At 36.9% G+C, this 17277-nt stretch overlaps 1 protein-coding gene across 2 annotated transcripts in view; it reads right to left on the bottom strand.

Annotated features, from left to right (window-relative positions):
* LOC122634719 (SAM and SH3 domain-containing protein 1-like) overlaps positions 1 to 17277 on the bottom strand; it is a 204706-nt gene that overhangs the window by 14990 nt on the left and 172439 nt on the right. For both annotated transcript variants that reach the window (XM_043823933.1, XM_043823934.1), the window contains exons 2-5: positions 16018 to 16206; positions 15040 to 15200; positions 14325 to 14371; positions 3674 to 3813 (exon numbers count right to left, since the gene is read on the bottom strand). In XM_043823933.1, the coding sequence (XP_043679868.1) occupies positions 3674 to 3813; positions 14325 to 14371; positions 15040 to 15200; positions 16018 to 16206 (537 nt within the window). The remainder of the gene's footprint in view (positions 1 to 3673; positions 3814 to 14324; positions 14372 to 15039; positions 15201 to 16017; positions 16207 to 17277) is intronic.

The raw sequence follows: 17277 nt of genomic DNA, 5'->3' as shown, positions 1-17277 counted from the left end.
AGAACGTTGGATTTCTAAAACCAACATCGAGAGTCCTTGTCGATGATCTATCGTTTTCCTATATTTTTCTCTTTCTCGTTAGATATCTCAGTTGTTTCGATTCGAATTTACAAATTGGATTATTGTTTATATGAGACGAAAGAACTATATAGATCGACTTATTTAAATGATCCACCCACGAAATTATCATTTATATATTTCATTTAAAATGTATGTGATTTATTTGTATGAAATAGAAATGTCTTATGGAAGTTGAAAATGTTTCGAAGTTTTTTTTTTTAGTTTTGTATTTGAAAATTTTAATGTATTTTTCTGTTAGTATTCTCTTGTTGGTATTCTTGTTAGTTATTCCTTATCAATCATGTGTCGCAATGTCGCGTTTGAATTTATATAAATTAGATTGTTTTTTTTTTTAAATAGAGAGAGATCGACGAATAAATTATTTCAATGTTTTCAAGATATAATTATATATTTAATAAAGTAAGAACCTCTTCTTTAATAAAAATTTATTCACTCATTCGCATTTTTTATAGTTTTTTATAATGAGAAATTTATTATATTTCCTTACGTATTTTTATTAGTCTTGAGACGTTAAGTTTGTATTAATAAAACGAATATTAATTCTACTGGAAAGTTCAGTCCGCTTATTGTATAATTATTTTTAAATGGAAATGAAAAATAAAGTTAGACCAGAATTTTTCAGTAGACTTAATATTTTAATTAATCCGAAAATGTGCACTCCTAAAGTAGGTACAAAATGCATTTTGATTCGTTCACACACCGATGTATTCTATTCTATTACTCATTTCAAATTAGCGAATTAAAAAAAATATTTTGTTTTATTAATTTATAACAATATCCTAAATATTAGATCAATCTTTTCTATGTCACATTAATAATTTTAACACTTGACGATTTTAGTTTCATGCCAAAGAGAATTTATATTTTTAATATTACAATACCTTTTTTATTTATTTATTTATTTTTTTTTTTTTAATCCGTTTAAATCGTCTCGGTTTGTTCTACATACGTATCTATGTGTTATAAAGCCGCATAAGTATTTTATTCCCCATCGATAGAAGTTTGCGCATGCGTAGTACGTGAAAACGCGTTTCCGGAATATTTTTCTCCTTTGTCATCCGGATTCGGCTTCATTTCTATTGCAATGAAATCGTCGGCACGGAACAATGTCCTTTTTTATGCAATTTACCATAGCCCATTTTGGTTTGAAATACAAAACGAGTATCCCCTTACTCCTATTTCTCATTTTCTCTCTCTCTCTCTCTCTCTCTCTCTCTCTCTCTCTCTCTCTCTCTCTCTCTCTCTCTCTCTCATTTTTACTATATCTTTTTTCATACGCATTTGAAAATGTTCATTTGCAGAATAGCCGGAGAGAAGTTCCACGATAAAGGTAACGTATAACGAATAAACGCGACGTTTTCATTGATATCGTAGCCACTTAAATGAGCAAAAGAGAGAGATAGAGATAGAGATAGAAAGAGAAAGAAAGAAAGAGAGAGAATATCACAGAGAATATACCAACGGATTTTCCATTATACTTTTCAAGAGTGGAAGCAGACACTACGAGTAAAATATTCTCGAGAAGAAAATGAAAAAGGTTTGGGTACTTGTTTGAAAATGAATCGAATATACCTATCAATTGAATTTTTCTTCGATCGTCGTGAAAAAGAAAGAATTGAAAAAAAAAAAAACAGAGAAAAGAAAGAAGCAGAAGAAGAATAAGAAGAAGAAGAATAAAAAGAAGAAGAAGAATAAAAAGAAGAAGAAGAAGAAGAAGAAGAAGAAGAAGATGAAAAAGAAGTTTCACGTTACGCAGCTTGGTGGTTGGAGAGGTGATGCGGGTTGATCGTGTCGACGCTGTCAGAAACGTTGACATAGACGGCTTTGCAACGACGAACTTTGGGTCAGCAGGGACGACAATTCGCTATACTCTAGTCGGAGTGACATGCTCGGATCCTCCGAGAACTCGTCGTCGTACGTGTCGGCTAGCTTCTATTGTAGAAACGAGAATGGTGGGTCATTGTGGAGAAGAGCTGCACACAGTATGCTACCTACGACGATGACGACAACGACGACGACAACGACAACGACGACGACAACGACGACGACGTCGACGAATAACGTTCTCTTGGATATCCAGATACCAACGCTTGATCCTGCTTTTATCCTTCTAAACTATCTATATATTCATGTGTGTAAGTGTGTAAGTGTGTATAAAGAACTTTTGAAATTTACTTGATGATAGGAGTAAATCGTTTCGATATACTCCTATATATATATATATATTTGTGTATGTATATATATACATGTGTATAATATGTATAATATGTGTATATATATGTATGCGTATATCGTTAAATTTATGAAGAATATTAAAAGCGCGTTATTTCTTCTTAATTTCTCTTAATTTTCATTTTGCTTTCTTTTCTTCGGCTTATAGAGCGTTCTATGTTATCATTTTCACGTTTAGACGATTATTTGTTTGATTAATGAATGAACGGAGTTTCGTCGTGCAATTAATCTTTTTTTTTTCCTCTCTCTCCCTTTCCTTTTTTCTCTTTTTTTCTGTCTTTCTTTCTTTTTTCTTTGCACTTGTGGAGATACAATAGCACATTTATTTATGAATTACAACGCAATATATTTAATTGCGTAGATTTAATAACATAAAAAATTCGTATGAGATGAAATTTCATCATCCGTGATGCAGTTTGTAAGGGTTTTAAACGTGTAATAAAGAAATGCGAGATACTTCGTGATTTGTTGGTCAATAATGATGATGATATTAATTTCACGCGGGGAAACGTGAAAGTTTAATCGAGTACTCGAATATCGAGTTGATGAATTTTCTGGTAAAGTAAGAGAGAAGAAACGATAATAATGGCGAGCTCAGTGATTTCAATATTCAGCTGCGAGTTTTCACAGGATGACAATAACGTGCGTTATAGAGAAATTACGCGTAACAGATTTACGAGATGAGTTCACGACGCGCGGTAACGTAAGCGGCCCATGAAACGGAATTAAATGGCGTTTCCGGCTCGTGCCATTTCTCTGTTCGTTCTCTGGTTAGCCATGTCGCATCGCCAAGAGGAGATTCGTAAGCTCAACCAAAAAACGTGCTCATGCTTTGAAAAAATAAAAAAAATAAAAGAAAAAAAAATAAAAGAAAAGAAGAGAACAAAAAAAAGCTTCGAAATTAAAAAAAAAAATAAAAAAATGGAGTAACAAGCAAATGTGAAAAAGAGAGAAACCAAGAAAGAGAGAGAGAGAGAGAGAGTAGAAAAATGGCCTTTGATACTAGTGGGAATTGCGTTTTTCGAGCTCGTAACAACGACCGAGTGCCGATTTTCACGTTCGGTGAACTTTGCACCCTCGGAGTTAATCAAGGTCGAACGGAACCAACGAAATTTATGCAGCGGGTTGAAAAAAGTTATTACCGCATTTACGTGGAGCACGAATGGCAAAGAGACAGAGAAAGAGAAAGAGAAAGAGAAAGAAAGAGAGAATTAAAGTCGTACGTCCGTTTTATACGGAAACAATTACATTAACGATTATTATTTTGATCTTCTTTTACGTTATATTATTCTAGCTAATAGTAACGCGTTAATGATTTTCATGCCGGACATAACATCTAATTCTAATGATACAAACTTACTCTCTGTGGTACTCCTATTCTCGCACGACCGTGTCTCGGAGAGCCTTGCGTTTGACCTTGCTTCTCCTTCTTGTGTGTTTTCAAACCTCTCAATAACCTTGAGAACGTCGTCTTCTTTTTACTCGTATTTTGTCCTTGCTCTGTAAACAGAGAAGAAGGTGGAGGATCCTTTAGTTAAGAGGAAAATATCATATGGAACTCTTGTCGAACGATACTTTCGACCCGACTCGACTCGATTCTATTCGATTCGATTCGATTCGATTCGATTCGATTCGATTCGATTCGATTCACGAAACAAGTTACGGGAAAGTCGTGCTTGCACCATTTACCGGACGATGCGTGAAATCTTTCGGAATACCCAATTTACGGTGCACCAGCTAGCACTACCACCAATCTCGCAAATAATCGAATAAATCGGGGTTCACCGCAACATCGCTGTCCATTAACGGATAATTCAGGCGGGCCCGTTAGTCGCCCACGCCCTTTCAACGACAGTATATTGTATTAGTGTCAACGCATCCGTTTATTAGTACGGACAACAACGGTACCTAATTGCCTACCTATAGACGTGGTCACTAGCAGGAACGAATTATCTCGGCTCCAGCTTGCCCGATGATCGACGAAATGATTCGTTCGAGCTGTGCGAATAATTCACTTTGCATAACGTGCCGGTGTCATCGATGGTCATCCGAATGGCTTTCTATCACAAAGAAACATCGACAAAACGTTCGAACGTATCGATCGTAACTGTGCAATAATTAACGTTTCTCATCTTCTATGAGTTAATACGTTTCTCTTTTGACGTTATGACGAACGGGATTGCACACGGGATGGAATTTTTAAGGACGTAGGTACGCGTGTAATCGGACAAACATTACCCTTTCGTTTCTATCTCATTGATTCCTATTGGTATATAACTGTTGGATTATCGTTACGAACGGACGGCTTGAACTGAGATTAAAGAGGAAATGTCGCGAATAAAGTTTTAACGAGGTGTTAATTATAATTACTATAGATGTGTTTTACAACGATGCTTTGTCGTTTTATTTAAGAAAATTAATAATAAATTATTGGAGAACGTTTATTGGGTAATTAAGGTTTCGATTTTATGAATAGGCTTGAATATATCGATGAAATTTGCAAGGAAGTGTATATTCCTGTAATCGAACGATCATTATCCGTTAGTTTCTATATTATTGATTTCTATTACTTTGTATATAACTACTGCAGGGATTATCGGCATAGATTATTAGAATATAGATTAGAGAGAAAGTCGACTAAACGACGAAGCGTTATAACGCGTTCTAATTCTAATAAGATGTGAAGTTTTTATCAGAAAAAAAAAGAAAAGAAAAAATTATATTAAAAAATTTTATTAAAAAAGAAAACATAAAGAGTAAAGTATAAAGTTTTCTTAGTTTTTATAGTTTTTATAGAAAAAAAAAAAAAAAGAAACGAAAGAAAGAAAAGAAAAATACAGCAGAATTGAAAAACGTTTGAAACGTTTGTTCGCTTAAAGATCTCTAAACCCTTTATTCATCCTCATTGCGCTATTCTCTGTCATAATGAATTTAAAGAAAGTGCAAGGTCGACGTCTCGTGTAAAACTATAAAATCTATTTTTCCATCGAGACATTTATCGATTTTGGAGGATGACCCGGAAAGAAAGGGACCGTGGAAAATGTTCGGGAGGAAACTTTTTCGAGGAAGCAATCGAGGAAATTCGTTGTAGGGAATCCAGCGGAAGTCGCTATTACTCGAAGCGAGGATCTTTTCTACGGTGGTATAAGCTAAAGAAATAACGCGGAAGCAGGCCACGAGGGTAAGATAGAAACGAGCCATACGAGGGAAAGAATATAAGAGCCTCGCGGGACCGCGAGTAAGAAGGAATGTCGTTTCGTAATATCGGATATATATATATATATATATATATATATATATATATATATATATTGCTGAAGCTTTAACTACCGAGTCATGTTCGACCGAATGAATCGTATGGAATAAAAATAAACTCGATTGGTAGAGGAAGATGGTGCTGGATCCAATAACTTTCTTTAAGAAGAGGGAGAGAAATAGAAATAAAAAGAGAAGAAGAAGAAGAAGAAGAAGAAGAGAGAGAGAGAGAGAGAGATGTCTCTAAAGCGGTAAGAAGACGAAGGGATGTACGAAAGGATGATGGATAAAATGGTAAGCAAGAGGGAGAACTAGGATTGCCGTGAGAAGGAAAAAGAAGGAACGTTCGAGGGAGATCGAAGGAACCCGTTTCTTTCGCGTGTGCATCGAATCTTTCAAAGTCGCGAAGGGAAAAAAAGAAGGGTTCTAAATTCGCTCAGAAGGATGAGAGGGTGGATGAATGAGAGAGGGATGGTTCACGATAAAAGGCTCATGGAATTCGTTCTCTTCGGTCCGTTTATCGTCGCGTCTCTTCTCTTCGAAGTTATCTGTCTACCCTGTATATATATATATATATATACACACACATTCCATCTCTCTCTCTTTCTCTCTCTTTATCTCTTTCTCTCTTATCTGTACGTGCTTGTCGACTTCTTTAATTCGAAGCCAGCACACAAAAATGATTTCTTTTCGTTTTCAACTCCTCATTTTTCGGGTTGCGCGTTTCTACAAAGAGATCTCATGACCGAATCGAAGCTTGAGTAAACGCAAAGAGTAAAGGTTAGAGTTTGGACACCATCCGACAAATTCAATTGCTCCTTCTTGAAAGTACCCTTGATTATAACTGGTCCACCGTAGGGAGAAGAAAACCGGGTAAAAGGGGGTCGACCGAAGGGTGGACGCTTGCTTGGACGCTCGACGGAAAGACGAGCGATGATATTTACTCGCTTTCCAAAGCTTGGCACGTTCTCTCGTAAATTACGGCGAGAGTTTCGCCGTACGCCTTTTCCGCGGCATGAGTGTTCTCGATTTTCCGCATTGTACCTCGACGCGAGAAGAATTCCACGAAGCAACGAAGTTATTAAAGTCTGCGATTTCTCCCCTTCACTCTTTTACCACCCCCGTTTTTCTATACTCTTCTCCCTGTTACTCTCATCTTTCGTTTTCTTCTTCTTCTTCTTCTTCTACTTCTACTACTACTTCTACTTCTACTTCTACTTCTTCTACTTTACGCCTCTTTTCTCTTTCTCTCTAAAATCGCAACTTCGAAGCTTGGCCGTCGTCGTTCTTAACAGTTCAAACTTCTTTTCCTTTTATCTAGTACGACAGAAGCGCACTCTACCATTCTTTTTCCCTTTACCCATTGCTCTTTTAAAGAGTGGTGGTGGGTAGTACCGAGAGGAACAAGGATGAAGGAGGCATTGGGAGTTAGGGGGAAATAAAAGCTACGGAAGTCATAATCTTTCGAACGGTCGAAACATCTAACGAGGATACTTTCTTCGAGGTTATTCGAAATATATAAGAAATCTTTTTCATTCGGAACGTCTATAGTCGTTGACTACTCTTTGCCATGTCTATCGATCTCTCGAATCTCGTCTGGAATATAAATCGTACTACAAGTATGTACGATGTATAGGGAAAAAGGATAAATGTTGGAAGGATAAAGAAAGAAAATTTTTGAAAGAAATAAAGAAATAATCGGGGGGAAAAAAAAAATAATAAAGAAGAGAAGAAAAATAAATAAATAAAAAGAAAATAAAGAACGATACAGAATATAAGATGGTTTGAGATAGTTCAAGTCGAGAGTTTACTGTCTTTATTGGCAAAATACACGCTATAAGTATATACAGTTATGTGTACAGTTTGAAAGATGTGTATAAGTATAAGAGAGAAAAATAGAGAGAGACAGAGAGAGAGAGAGAGAGAGAGAGAGAGAGAGAGAGAGAGAGAGAGAGAGAGACGAAGTCGATATTACTGAAATCCACGTCGGTCGAAAGTGGGGCTGCCGCCATAAGCATGAATAAATAAGCGATATTAAAATCCACTTTACTTCCCTCATTCCACGTTCGCATATCCTATCGCAACCCTAACCACTCGTGTTTTTCTCCCTTACTTCTTGATACCGTTGGCAGCGAACGGATATCGCTAGGCGACCAATGAGCAACCTGGCATTCCGTTGCTATCGTTTTTCTCTTTCTATTCGACGAAACTCTCTTGAGATATTTTTCTACAGAGATAGAGATGCCTTCGGGCAACTTTCCTTTAAAACCACGAGACGCAGAGTAATGAAAATGTTCAATCGTCCAAAAGAGAAGATCCGAAATTTGTCTCGATGTTAAAAAAGAAAGATGCTTAATCTATTCGATAATTAGCAACGCGTTAAAAATCTACGAGAGGGGGAAATAGTCGATGTCGCACACGCGATTGTTTTAATTAATACAAATGTCATTGAGATATCGATTTTCCTTTTTTCTTTTTAATTAATTATAGCAACGATGAAACATGATCGTCCGGAATAAAATTAAAATTCGATTGAGATAACGATTTATATGTATGACCACGTTTGCTTTACGAATATTAATAAAATATATATTATGCAAGATTTCATAACAAGAGACATAAGAAAACTTCAATGTTATCAATGTAAACGAACTGCTAGTTGTAGTAGTAATAGTAATAGTAGTAGTAGTAGTAATAGTAGATGAAAGGAGATGGGGGAATTTATCTCAGCGAGTCTTTAACGTCTCGTCAGTCTATGAAGGGTTAAGAAGAAGACAGGTCTTTCGTGGGTGACAATAAGAGACAAACGGCGTAGAGGGCTGAGAGATGAGGGGTGTGAGAAAAGAACAGAGAAGAGGATAGGTGTCGATAGTGGAGAGGAGGTAAAGCTGGGCAGACTCCAAGTCATGCAGTGAGCGAACGGTCGTTGCATACAGGAAGACAATCTCTCTCTTTCTCTCTCTTTCTCTCTCTCTCTCTCATTCACTCACTCACTCACTCACTCATTCACTCACTCAGTCATTCTTTCTCTTTTTCCTTCTCATTCTCTTCCTCTGCCATTCTCTTTCTCTCTTTCTCTCTCTCATTCTTTTCTCACTTTTTCGCAGCCAAACTCGCGAAGGGCTGAGAGTCCCGTTGAGAGGCTTCGCCGGCCGTAGAGTATCGTCATTGTCTATTCTTCCCTATTTGTCACGCCTTTGCTTTCACAAGAGGCATACCACGCGCTCGTCTGTGGCTAGTCCGTGTAACGTTACCATGACGACGAAGCGTGGATGCTGTACGGGTTACTTAGACACAGGGCTCGTCTCCTTTTCTTTCGTTTTCCTCGCGTGTGTCAAGGGAACGAGGATGAGATAGAGAGAAAAAGAAAGAGAGAGAGAGAGAGAGAGAGAGAGAGGAAGAAAGAGAGAGAGAGAGAGAAAGAGGAAGAGAGAAATAACCGAGGTGCGAAAGAGATTCAAGCAAGATAGAGAAGACTGTGAGTTAGAGCGAGAGAAGAGAAACGGGAATACACGGCACTTGTACCAGACGGTGATGGGGTTCATAGGGCGGAAGTACAACGCAGCGCGTGTCGCGCCGATTCAAGAGCCCTATCCTCCCTTCCACATCTTCGACACCATGCTGCTTCTTACTCTCTCACTCTCACTCTCTTCTTCTCTCTTTTTCTCTTCCTCTCTTCCTCTCTTCCTCTCTTCTTCTCTCTCTTTCACTATCATATTTCTATAATTCTTCTTAGAACTCTTATTCTTTTCTTCCGTTTTTGTTATGATGATTTAACTATAATATATAATAATAATATTATTAATAAAATAATAAATATAATCATAATAATATAATATATATATATAATAATAATTATTATTATTTATATAATTTTGATCTGTCCGATTCACGAATATAATCACCATTCCGAAATAGTTTGAATTAATTTTATAATCACGACGAAGGTTCTTAAGGATAGGAGATGTTCTGCAATTTCTTTTTATTTGTTTGTTTGTTTGTTTGTTTGTTTGTTTCTTTCTTTCTTTCTTTCGTTTCGTTTCTTCTCTCTCTCTCTCTCTCTCTTTTTTATCTATGAAATCTTTGAAAAACCTTTAACGACAAAATCGAATCTTTCATCGATATTCGTAGCACGGTAATCAATCGAAAGAGGACGAAGTGGAGAGATGTTGGCAAGTTAAAAGCACGATAAAACAGCGTAGGAGAATCGTCAACGGTTAAATCACGTTACTCTGATCGTCGTGACACATGCAATTTTTCGTGACTGATTTTCCGGACCGGTTAACATTGGTGATTCAATCTCTTGTACGGCAACGAGATTCGATCGAACGCGTCGCGTTGGCCACGATTGCATTAAAAAAGACTAGTGTCGGCATATTCGAAAGGGAGAAAGAGAAGGAAAGAGAGAGAGAGAGAAAGAGAAAGAGAAAGAGAAAAAGAAAGAGAGGATAACAGAAGGGTGGGAAAAAAGATTTCCGTACGAAGCACGTACGTTTCTCTTTTGGGTTTCGCGTAACAACGATCTCGTTTTATACAAACGATGCAACGTTAACGTTAGTCTCGCGATAGATAGTTTCTCTATATTTTTCCATTCAGTCGCAGTAAGCGAGTCATCCATTTCCTTTGATAATCGAGAAAAAGCTAAAGCGAAGAGATAAAGAGACTTTTTTTTTTTTTTATTCTCAATTAATGCCTTTGCAAAAAAGCCTACTTAACTTTGTGACAAATTTTACGTTTCGACGTAAAAAAAACAACGAATGAAAAACAAAAAGAAAAAGACATAGAAGAAGTTTGTCTGAAAGAAAAGAAAAAAGAAAACTGCAGTTACATCCGATACATTCTTATTTTTTCTTTTTTCTTTTTCTGCTCTCTTTCTCTCTCTCTCATTCTTTCTCAATAGTCAAGCGCACGGTCAGGACATTCAATGAATTATTCGATTTGATATTTTAATATTGTATTTACTTTTCCTATGCGCGAACATTTTGCGGAATAATCATTCTGTTTACGGGAATCAATAAAATATGAAATACCGAGAGTCAATAACCGCTCACACGTATTCGACACGTGTGAATGCTTTTAAACGAACTTTCCGGGATGGTTCTAAATGTTAAATAAATAAATTTGGACGCGGGCGGAGGGGTGGGGAAAAAAAGGAGGAGTGAGATGGCGGCGATGGGAGGAGAGGGGTTAGAGGGAAATGGAAAGGGAGGAGAAGCGTGATACGTGAAAAATTCAAACATATCTCGCGCGCGTCGAACGTGAAAATTTTCGTACTCGACGAACTGGCAAGTTTATTGGCGATTTAAAAATAACAACGCGTGCACACATACGCGCACAAAGAGACAGACAAATGGACAGATATACGATACATGCATACATACATACATACATACATACATATAGATAGATCGACAGACGGACGGACAGACAGACAGACAGAGAAACACGAATTTGCAGACACACGTACACACATCTATCATCTATCGTGCGAAATTTTGCGAGAGACACTGAGTCGGCGTTACTCATCGTTGAGATAGTATACACAAACGTAGGATCGTCGACCCTGATGCTACCACGGCAAACACCATGAGAGAACGGCACCGAAATGCAATTACACGAGGGAATAAGGCCATCGCCCTCGTTGGATTCCACCCCATACAACAAACGGGCCTCCGATCTCCTATCACCGTTCGCTTTACGGTTCGAGTCTCCCCTGTCCTTTGTGAGACTGTTCGACCTTCGTGCCTGTAAAAAGCCTCCCTTTCGAGGACGTCTTCGAAGCGACGCAGTGAATCCCTCTTTCCTCTTGTCGGATCCTATTGCGTGCCTTTGCACCAGTGGAAGAACGCATTAAATACCAACGAAGGGGAACGTTCCCATTTCTATCCTTCCTTTTTGAACTTTCTCGCTTAATCTTCCAACTGTGAGATAAGAATGAAAAAGGAAGTGTTTACAGGGAAACTCGTACATTTAACTTGGTATATTCGAAAATACGTGGATTGAATAACCGGGAGGGATGATGTTATTGGCTTGTCTTCAAAATTCAGCTTCCCTTTGTCTCTCTTTCTCTCTCTCTTTTTATTCGCGCGTGTATGTGTTTGTATGCGTGTGCATCGAAAGATATAATACATGTTAGTATATAAATGCACGTTTGTTTGAACGATAGCGTGTTTAATTTTGTATAATAGATCGCAACGTGACACGTAAACGTTTCTTTCCTTTATTTATTACTTCGTCTTTCTTTCTCCCATTTTTTTTTTCTCTTTTTCTTTTGATCGTAATTAAATGACAGACACGCTTCGATAGATTATCGTCCGATCGAAAATGGAAAAACAAACGTTGGATAAAGTTCGTCGGATAAATCCAAATAGAAAGATGGGGTTTTGTAATGAATGATTAATTAAGGAAAAGGAGAATATCAAGGAGCCATTAAGAGAATTCGTACTCTGATTAGAAATTTGTCGTGGCGTCTCTACTAAATCTACTACGTTAGAAGGTGTTGGCTCTGATGGATGGTAGTAGAGGAGAAGATGGAATGAGAAAGAGACAAGGATAAGCGATGCTCGTTTTAACAGCTCGTTCCTTGGCAGTCAGCTTCCTCAGCTTCCTTGTGTCCCACGTTTCGATCCAACTCCGATCCGAGCGGTCCTTACTAAACCTAACTCTTAGTTAGATTCCAGTCCAGACAAACAGGCTTGCTCTCCAACAGTTGGCGCGCTTCGCTAAGCGAGCAACCCAAGCAAGCGTGTTTGCGCATCCCAGCAAATCCACGCTCGGTTTTGGAATTGGGGTGCTTGCGCCCTCGCACCATTGTGCGCGACAACTGCTAAGTGCTGCGGCAATCCGGCATTGGCGCCTCTTACACGGAATTACTGTTAAACGCGAACCTACCTACCCTTCTCACCCTCCAACCCTCCAACCCTCCATCTCCCCATCTCCTTTAACTCATGCCTTCCTTTCCACAGCCAAACTGATTAGTTCTCCGATTTGGTAGGCGGAAGGAGTAAGACAGAGAGAGGCAGACTATATATATATATATATATATACATATATATATATATACACACGTATGTATACATAGATATAGAGAGAAGCAGAGAGAGAGAGAGAGAGAGAAAGAGTATCCCAACGTTTCTTGCTAGTCCAATTCGAAGCTGGTCACGAGCATTCTCCCAACACCTCGCTCTATTTTGGCTAAGATCCTCCTCCCTTGAACGTGGTCTTGGAATTTCGAAGGTACCTTTAACTCCAACGAGGATTTCAGAACCACCACAGCACGAACGTGCTTCTCTCTCGATCGGAATAGGAATACCAACAGGAGACGCGCTTAACTTTCCTTACGAAGTTTACCTTGGCCGACCTCGCTCGGACTTGTTGGCTAGTCGTATGACAACAATTTATGCTTGTCCTTCCTTCGGTAATTCGATAATTTAACCACGAACACGTAAATTACATTCGAACTTGCTTTTAGTACTGATCGATATTACGTTTAATATCGACGGACTTTTTCGATCGTTTCAAAGTGATTTCATTAGAATCAATCGTTTGGTTTATGTTCGAATGTTAGCGAAATGTTATTAATTGTTATTTTATATTATCAAGTTATTTTACGATACGTAGTATATGTTATAAAATGAAGTTAATAATATTTGATCATTTTTATTTCTTCACACACACACACACACACATATATCTTAGATCGAGCAGTTTTCTGTAAAGAATTAAAGCATTTTATAGTATCAATCTATAAGATATATTACCTTTAAATTCTATCTAATTATTTTTCATACGCATGCGTACACAGTGATAATGAGTTATACAAAGATCGTTTATAAAAATTATATATAATTATAATATATATATATATATTTATAAAAGAAATATCTAATCGTCGTAATTCCCTTGTAAAAATATTTCTATTTTCATAAGATAATTACGCACATATCATTATTCGAAATTGCATCGATTATTATTCATCGCTATCATTGCGATAAATATTAAAAAAAAAAAAAAAAAAAAAATGTTTAATGATCTGAAAGATTTTCAAATATTCCTTAAACGTTACGAGATGCTAACCAGAAATCAGACTTTTTGATAAGATCTATTTTAGATGGGGAAAGTTGGGAAAGATGGGAAAGATTTGGTGTATTGAAAGAATAGAAGGATCGAAAGGATGAAGATCGTGTCGAGGATATCTCGAAGGAATACGTTCCTACGTGGTACTTACGAGGAAGGTCTCGATCTCAATTATGTATTCATAGCCAGAGCAGACGACGTACGGTACGGAATGGGCATCCAGATGGGTGGAAGGAGTCGACAGAAATGAAGTATCAACCGGAATACTCTCACCACTCACGTCCCACGTTTCCCCTCGCTACGTCTTTTGGTTACACCAAGTGCCTTTCCAATATGGAATCTAAAGTGTTTCTCGATATCTTGGAAAATTTTAGAATCGTAGAGCGACATTCTTCGTCTCGATTTTATTTCTCCGATGTTGAGACGTTACTTTTACATATTCGTCATTCGAAATTCGATTGTGTATTATTATATAATAATGTACCGCACATTTGTAAAAATTTTATCTTCGATCGTATATATCGGATATTAGGATTTAATAGTTTAATGAATATTTCTTTCCGTTTGTTTTTATTTTCTTTTTTTTTGTTTCTTTTTTTTTTTTTGTTTCTTTTCATTTTTCAAGTAATTGGTGTAACTTAAAGAATACGTAAAGTCAAATAAAATTGTTGGCGACTTACCATTAGGTGGAAATTCGTAGAAAAATGCTGATCTCGGGCTCAGACAGCTGTAAAAGAGAAGAGAAAAAAAGAACAAGAAGAAGAAGAAGAAGAAGAAAGAAGAAAAAGAAGTAGTGGTAGTGGTAGTAGTAGTAGTAGTAGTAGTAGTAGTAGTAGTAGTAGTAGTAGTAGTAGCAGTAGTAGTAATAGTAGTAGTAGCAGTAGAAGTAGTCTAGTAGAAGTCGAAGTAGAAGTAGACGATACGATTGAGATATTTTAATTGAAATAAAAATTCAACTAAAATATCAAATTATGTTTTTCATGGTGGAACGAGTCAACGTCAGGAATATTCGTTGCAAGGAGAAGCGAGCTGAATCGTTGTAGACGTAGAAACGGCACGTATTCGGTATTTCACATTAACGTGATTCCAGCATAATCACGCGCGTTATGCTGATAAGAACGGACAATTTGCGCTCGTCTTTATTCTCTTAATGTTAGTCCACGATTGACCCATTCTACCTCGAGATTTATTAATTTCTCACGTGTCTTAATAACGAAGTAAAAAATAAAAAAAAAAAATAATAAAAAAAAAAAAACAAAAACAAAAGAAAAAAAAAAGTAAGAAAAAAAAAGAAGAAGAAGAAAGAAAAAAGAGATCTTTTTATTTACTTATTTATTTATTTATCTTTTCTATAAAATGAGAAAGAAAAGAAAAGGAAAAAGAAAAAATACTTACCTTTGGTAGGGTTGTGGATGCCCAGCCGGTGTCATGGCGGCCGAGTTCTGCGTGGCGAGCGCAAGTTTTTGTTGACGATGTTGAAGCATTTGTCTACTGAAGACACCGTAACCGAAGCCATAGATCTCGTCTTCTTCCTTATCACTGAGGCAGCTCGATGGCTATAAAAAAGAAATAGAAAAGGCGTTTTTGTTCTTTTCTATCTTTCATACACTTCCTTCGTTATTATCTCAAATTTGTTTAGAAACGAAAAGAAACGAAGAAGAAGAAGAAGAAGAAGAAAAAAATATTAGTAATTTTCTTCTAGAAAATGAAGGACAATTTGTCGTCTTGGTAGGAAAAAAAATTTCATTTTTCTTTTACGCCAAGAGAGTTAAAACGGGAGAAAGAGAGAGAGAGAGAGAGAGAAATAAAAAAGATATAAAAAAAGAAAAGAAAAGGAAGGAAACGAAAAAGAAGTATGAAAAAGCATGGTACTCTTTTAATCGAGAATGATTCTCCTCGGTCTTTCTCTTATCGGAAGAGAACGGAGGAAGTTCCTTATTAATTTTCCACGTCGACGCGCCCGCGGGGGGTCTTCGAGAAGAGCTTGACCTTAATCGGCAATCGATTTCTCGCGATTGGAAATTCGATTAGCCGTTGACGGTGTTGCCAGTGAAGTCTCACGGTTACGAACAATGACCGATTTAAGCTTTGGGATCGATGAGGTTTACACGCTTGATAAACCTCTTAAGCCACTTTAGAAAATTACTCTCGACGGACACTCGATCCTTACTTGCGATACACGTACGGTTAATCTTACAAGTAAGATGATTCTATTTTTTTTTTTATTTTTTTATTGTTTTGGAAAAGGAAATTCTCCGAAGAAAAAGATGAAAAGTCATAGAGAAAAAGAAGAAGGTGTGAAGAGGTTTGGGTGGTCGATTGAAATAGAGAGATAGAGAGATAGAGAGAAAGAAAGAGAAAGGATTTATTTACCGAGTATTTTCCAGGCACGTAAATGGGCTGTGAATGACTGGTGGTAAGTTGAGTGTTGGGCATTCTGGGGGAAGCATTTGTTTCGCGTCGGCGTAGCTCCTCAAGCGGCTCCAGGACATCTCCGTAATGCGTTCTGAAGAGGTCTGCATACCTTGAAGCTAGTCCCTCCAAGTATCCCCTCTCGCCTTCCTGAAAGAGAAAAGTGCCGTAACGTTAGAGAGGGTTTGTTAAACGTAAACGTGCGAACGAGTAAGCTATGTTCTTATACACGTGCATATAATATATATATATATATATATATATCATACGTGTATATACTTTCTCTGTCCTTTCTCTCTTTCTTTCTGATGACAATAAGAGTGTGAAAAAGAGGTGGGAGACAAGAAAGAAAAAAATACACGAAAAAGAAAAAAATACACAAGAAAAAAAAGAAGAAGAAGAAGAAGAAGAAGAAATAAAGAAAGAAAGAAAGTGCCAGAGGATATTTAACTGTAAACTTCCATCTCTCGGCGTTTACCGCATCGAATTAACTCTTTGAAACTTAAGGATAGTCGACGTAGAAAAGATGAAAGGACGCGAGAGAGGGAACAGCCTTTTCTCGCGTTATCTTTATTCTCCTTCTTCGAAGTTTCAACGACGTCTTTCAAAGCATTCCGGAAGAGAGGATTGGAAGAGGGGAGAAAAAGCGATCTGCGATAATCCGCGAACTGGCCGTGAGTGTATTCACGAGGACTTCTCTTAAGCTTCTACGTGTCCTTTATCGGCTTTTTTTTTTTTATTTTTTTTTTTTTTATTTTTATTTTCTTTTTTTTTCCTTCACTTTTTCTTCCTTTCTTTCTTTTTCTTCTTCTTTTCCTTTATATACGATGTATACGTGCGACGATGTATACCATTTAAGAGAAATGATGCATATGATGAAACTTAAACGATGTGTATATATATATATATATATATATATATATATATATATATATTTATATAGATTAATCTTATACGTATCTTGATTTTTTTTCTTGCTAATATTTCAATCTAAATAATTTTTATTAATCTTATCTGTATGTATGTGTATGTGTGTGTGTGTGTATATATATAAATGAAAGATGGATATATTCAATTTTCTCAGCTTCTATTTCCTCAGGGAGAATTGATCAAATCGAATCTATATAACCTTGTATTTTTCTATAATTTCAAAGAACGTTTCTACTTTTGAGAACATAGTAGGTTAGTATATATTGCTCGCTATATATATATATATATATA

Source organism: Vespula pensylvanica, chromosome 15 (genome assembly GCF_014466175.1).
Source record: "Vespula pensylvanica isolate Volc-1 chromosome 15, ASM1446617v1, whole genome shotgun sequence".
In the NCBI taxonomy this organism is placed as follows: Eukaryota; Metazoa; Arthropoda; class Insecta; order Hymenoptera; family Vespidae; genus Vespula; species Vespula pensylvanica.
Note: the sequence above shows the minus strand (reverse complement) of the source record. Positions and strands in the feature narration are given on the sequence as shown.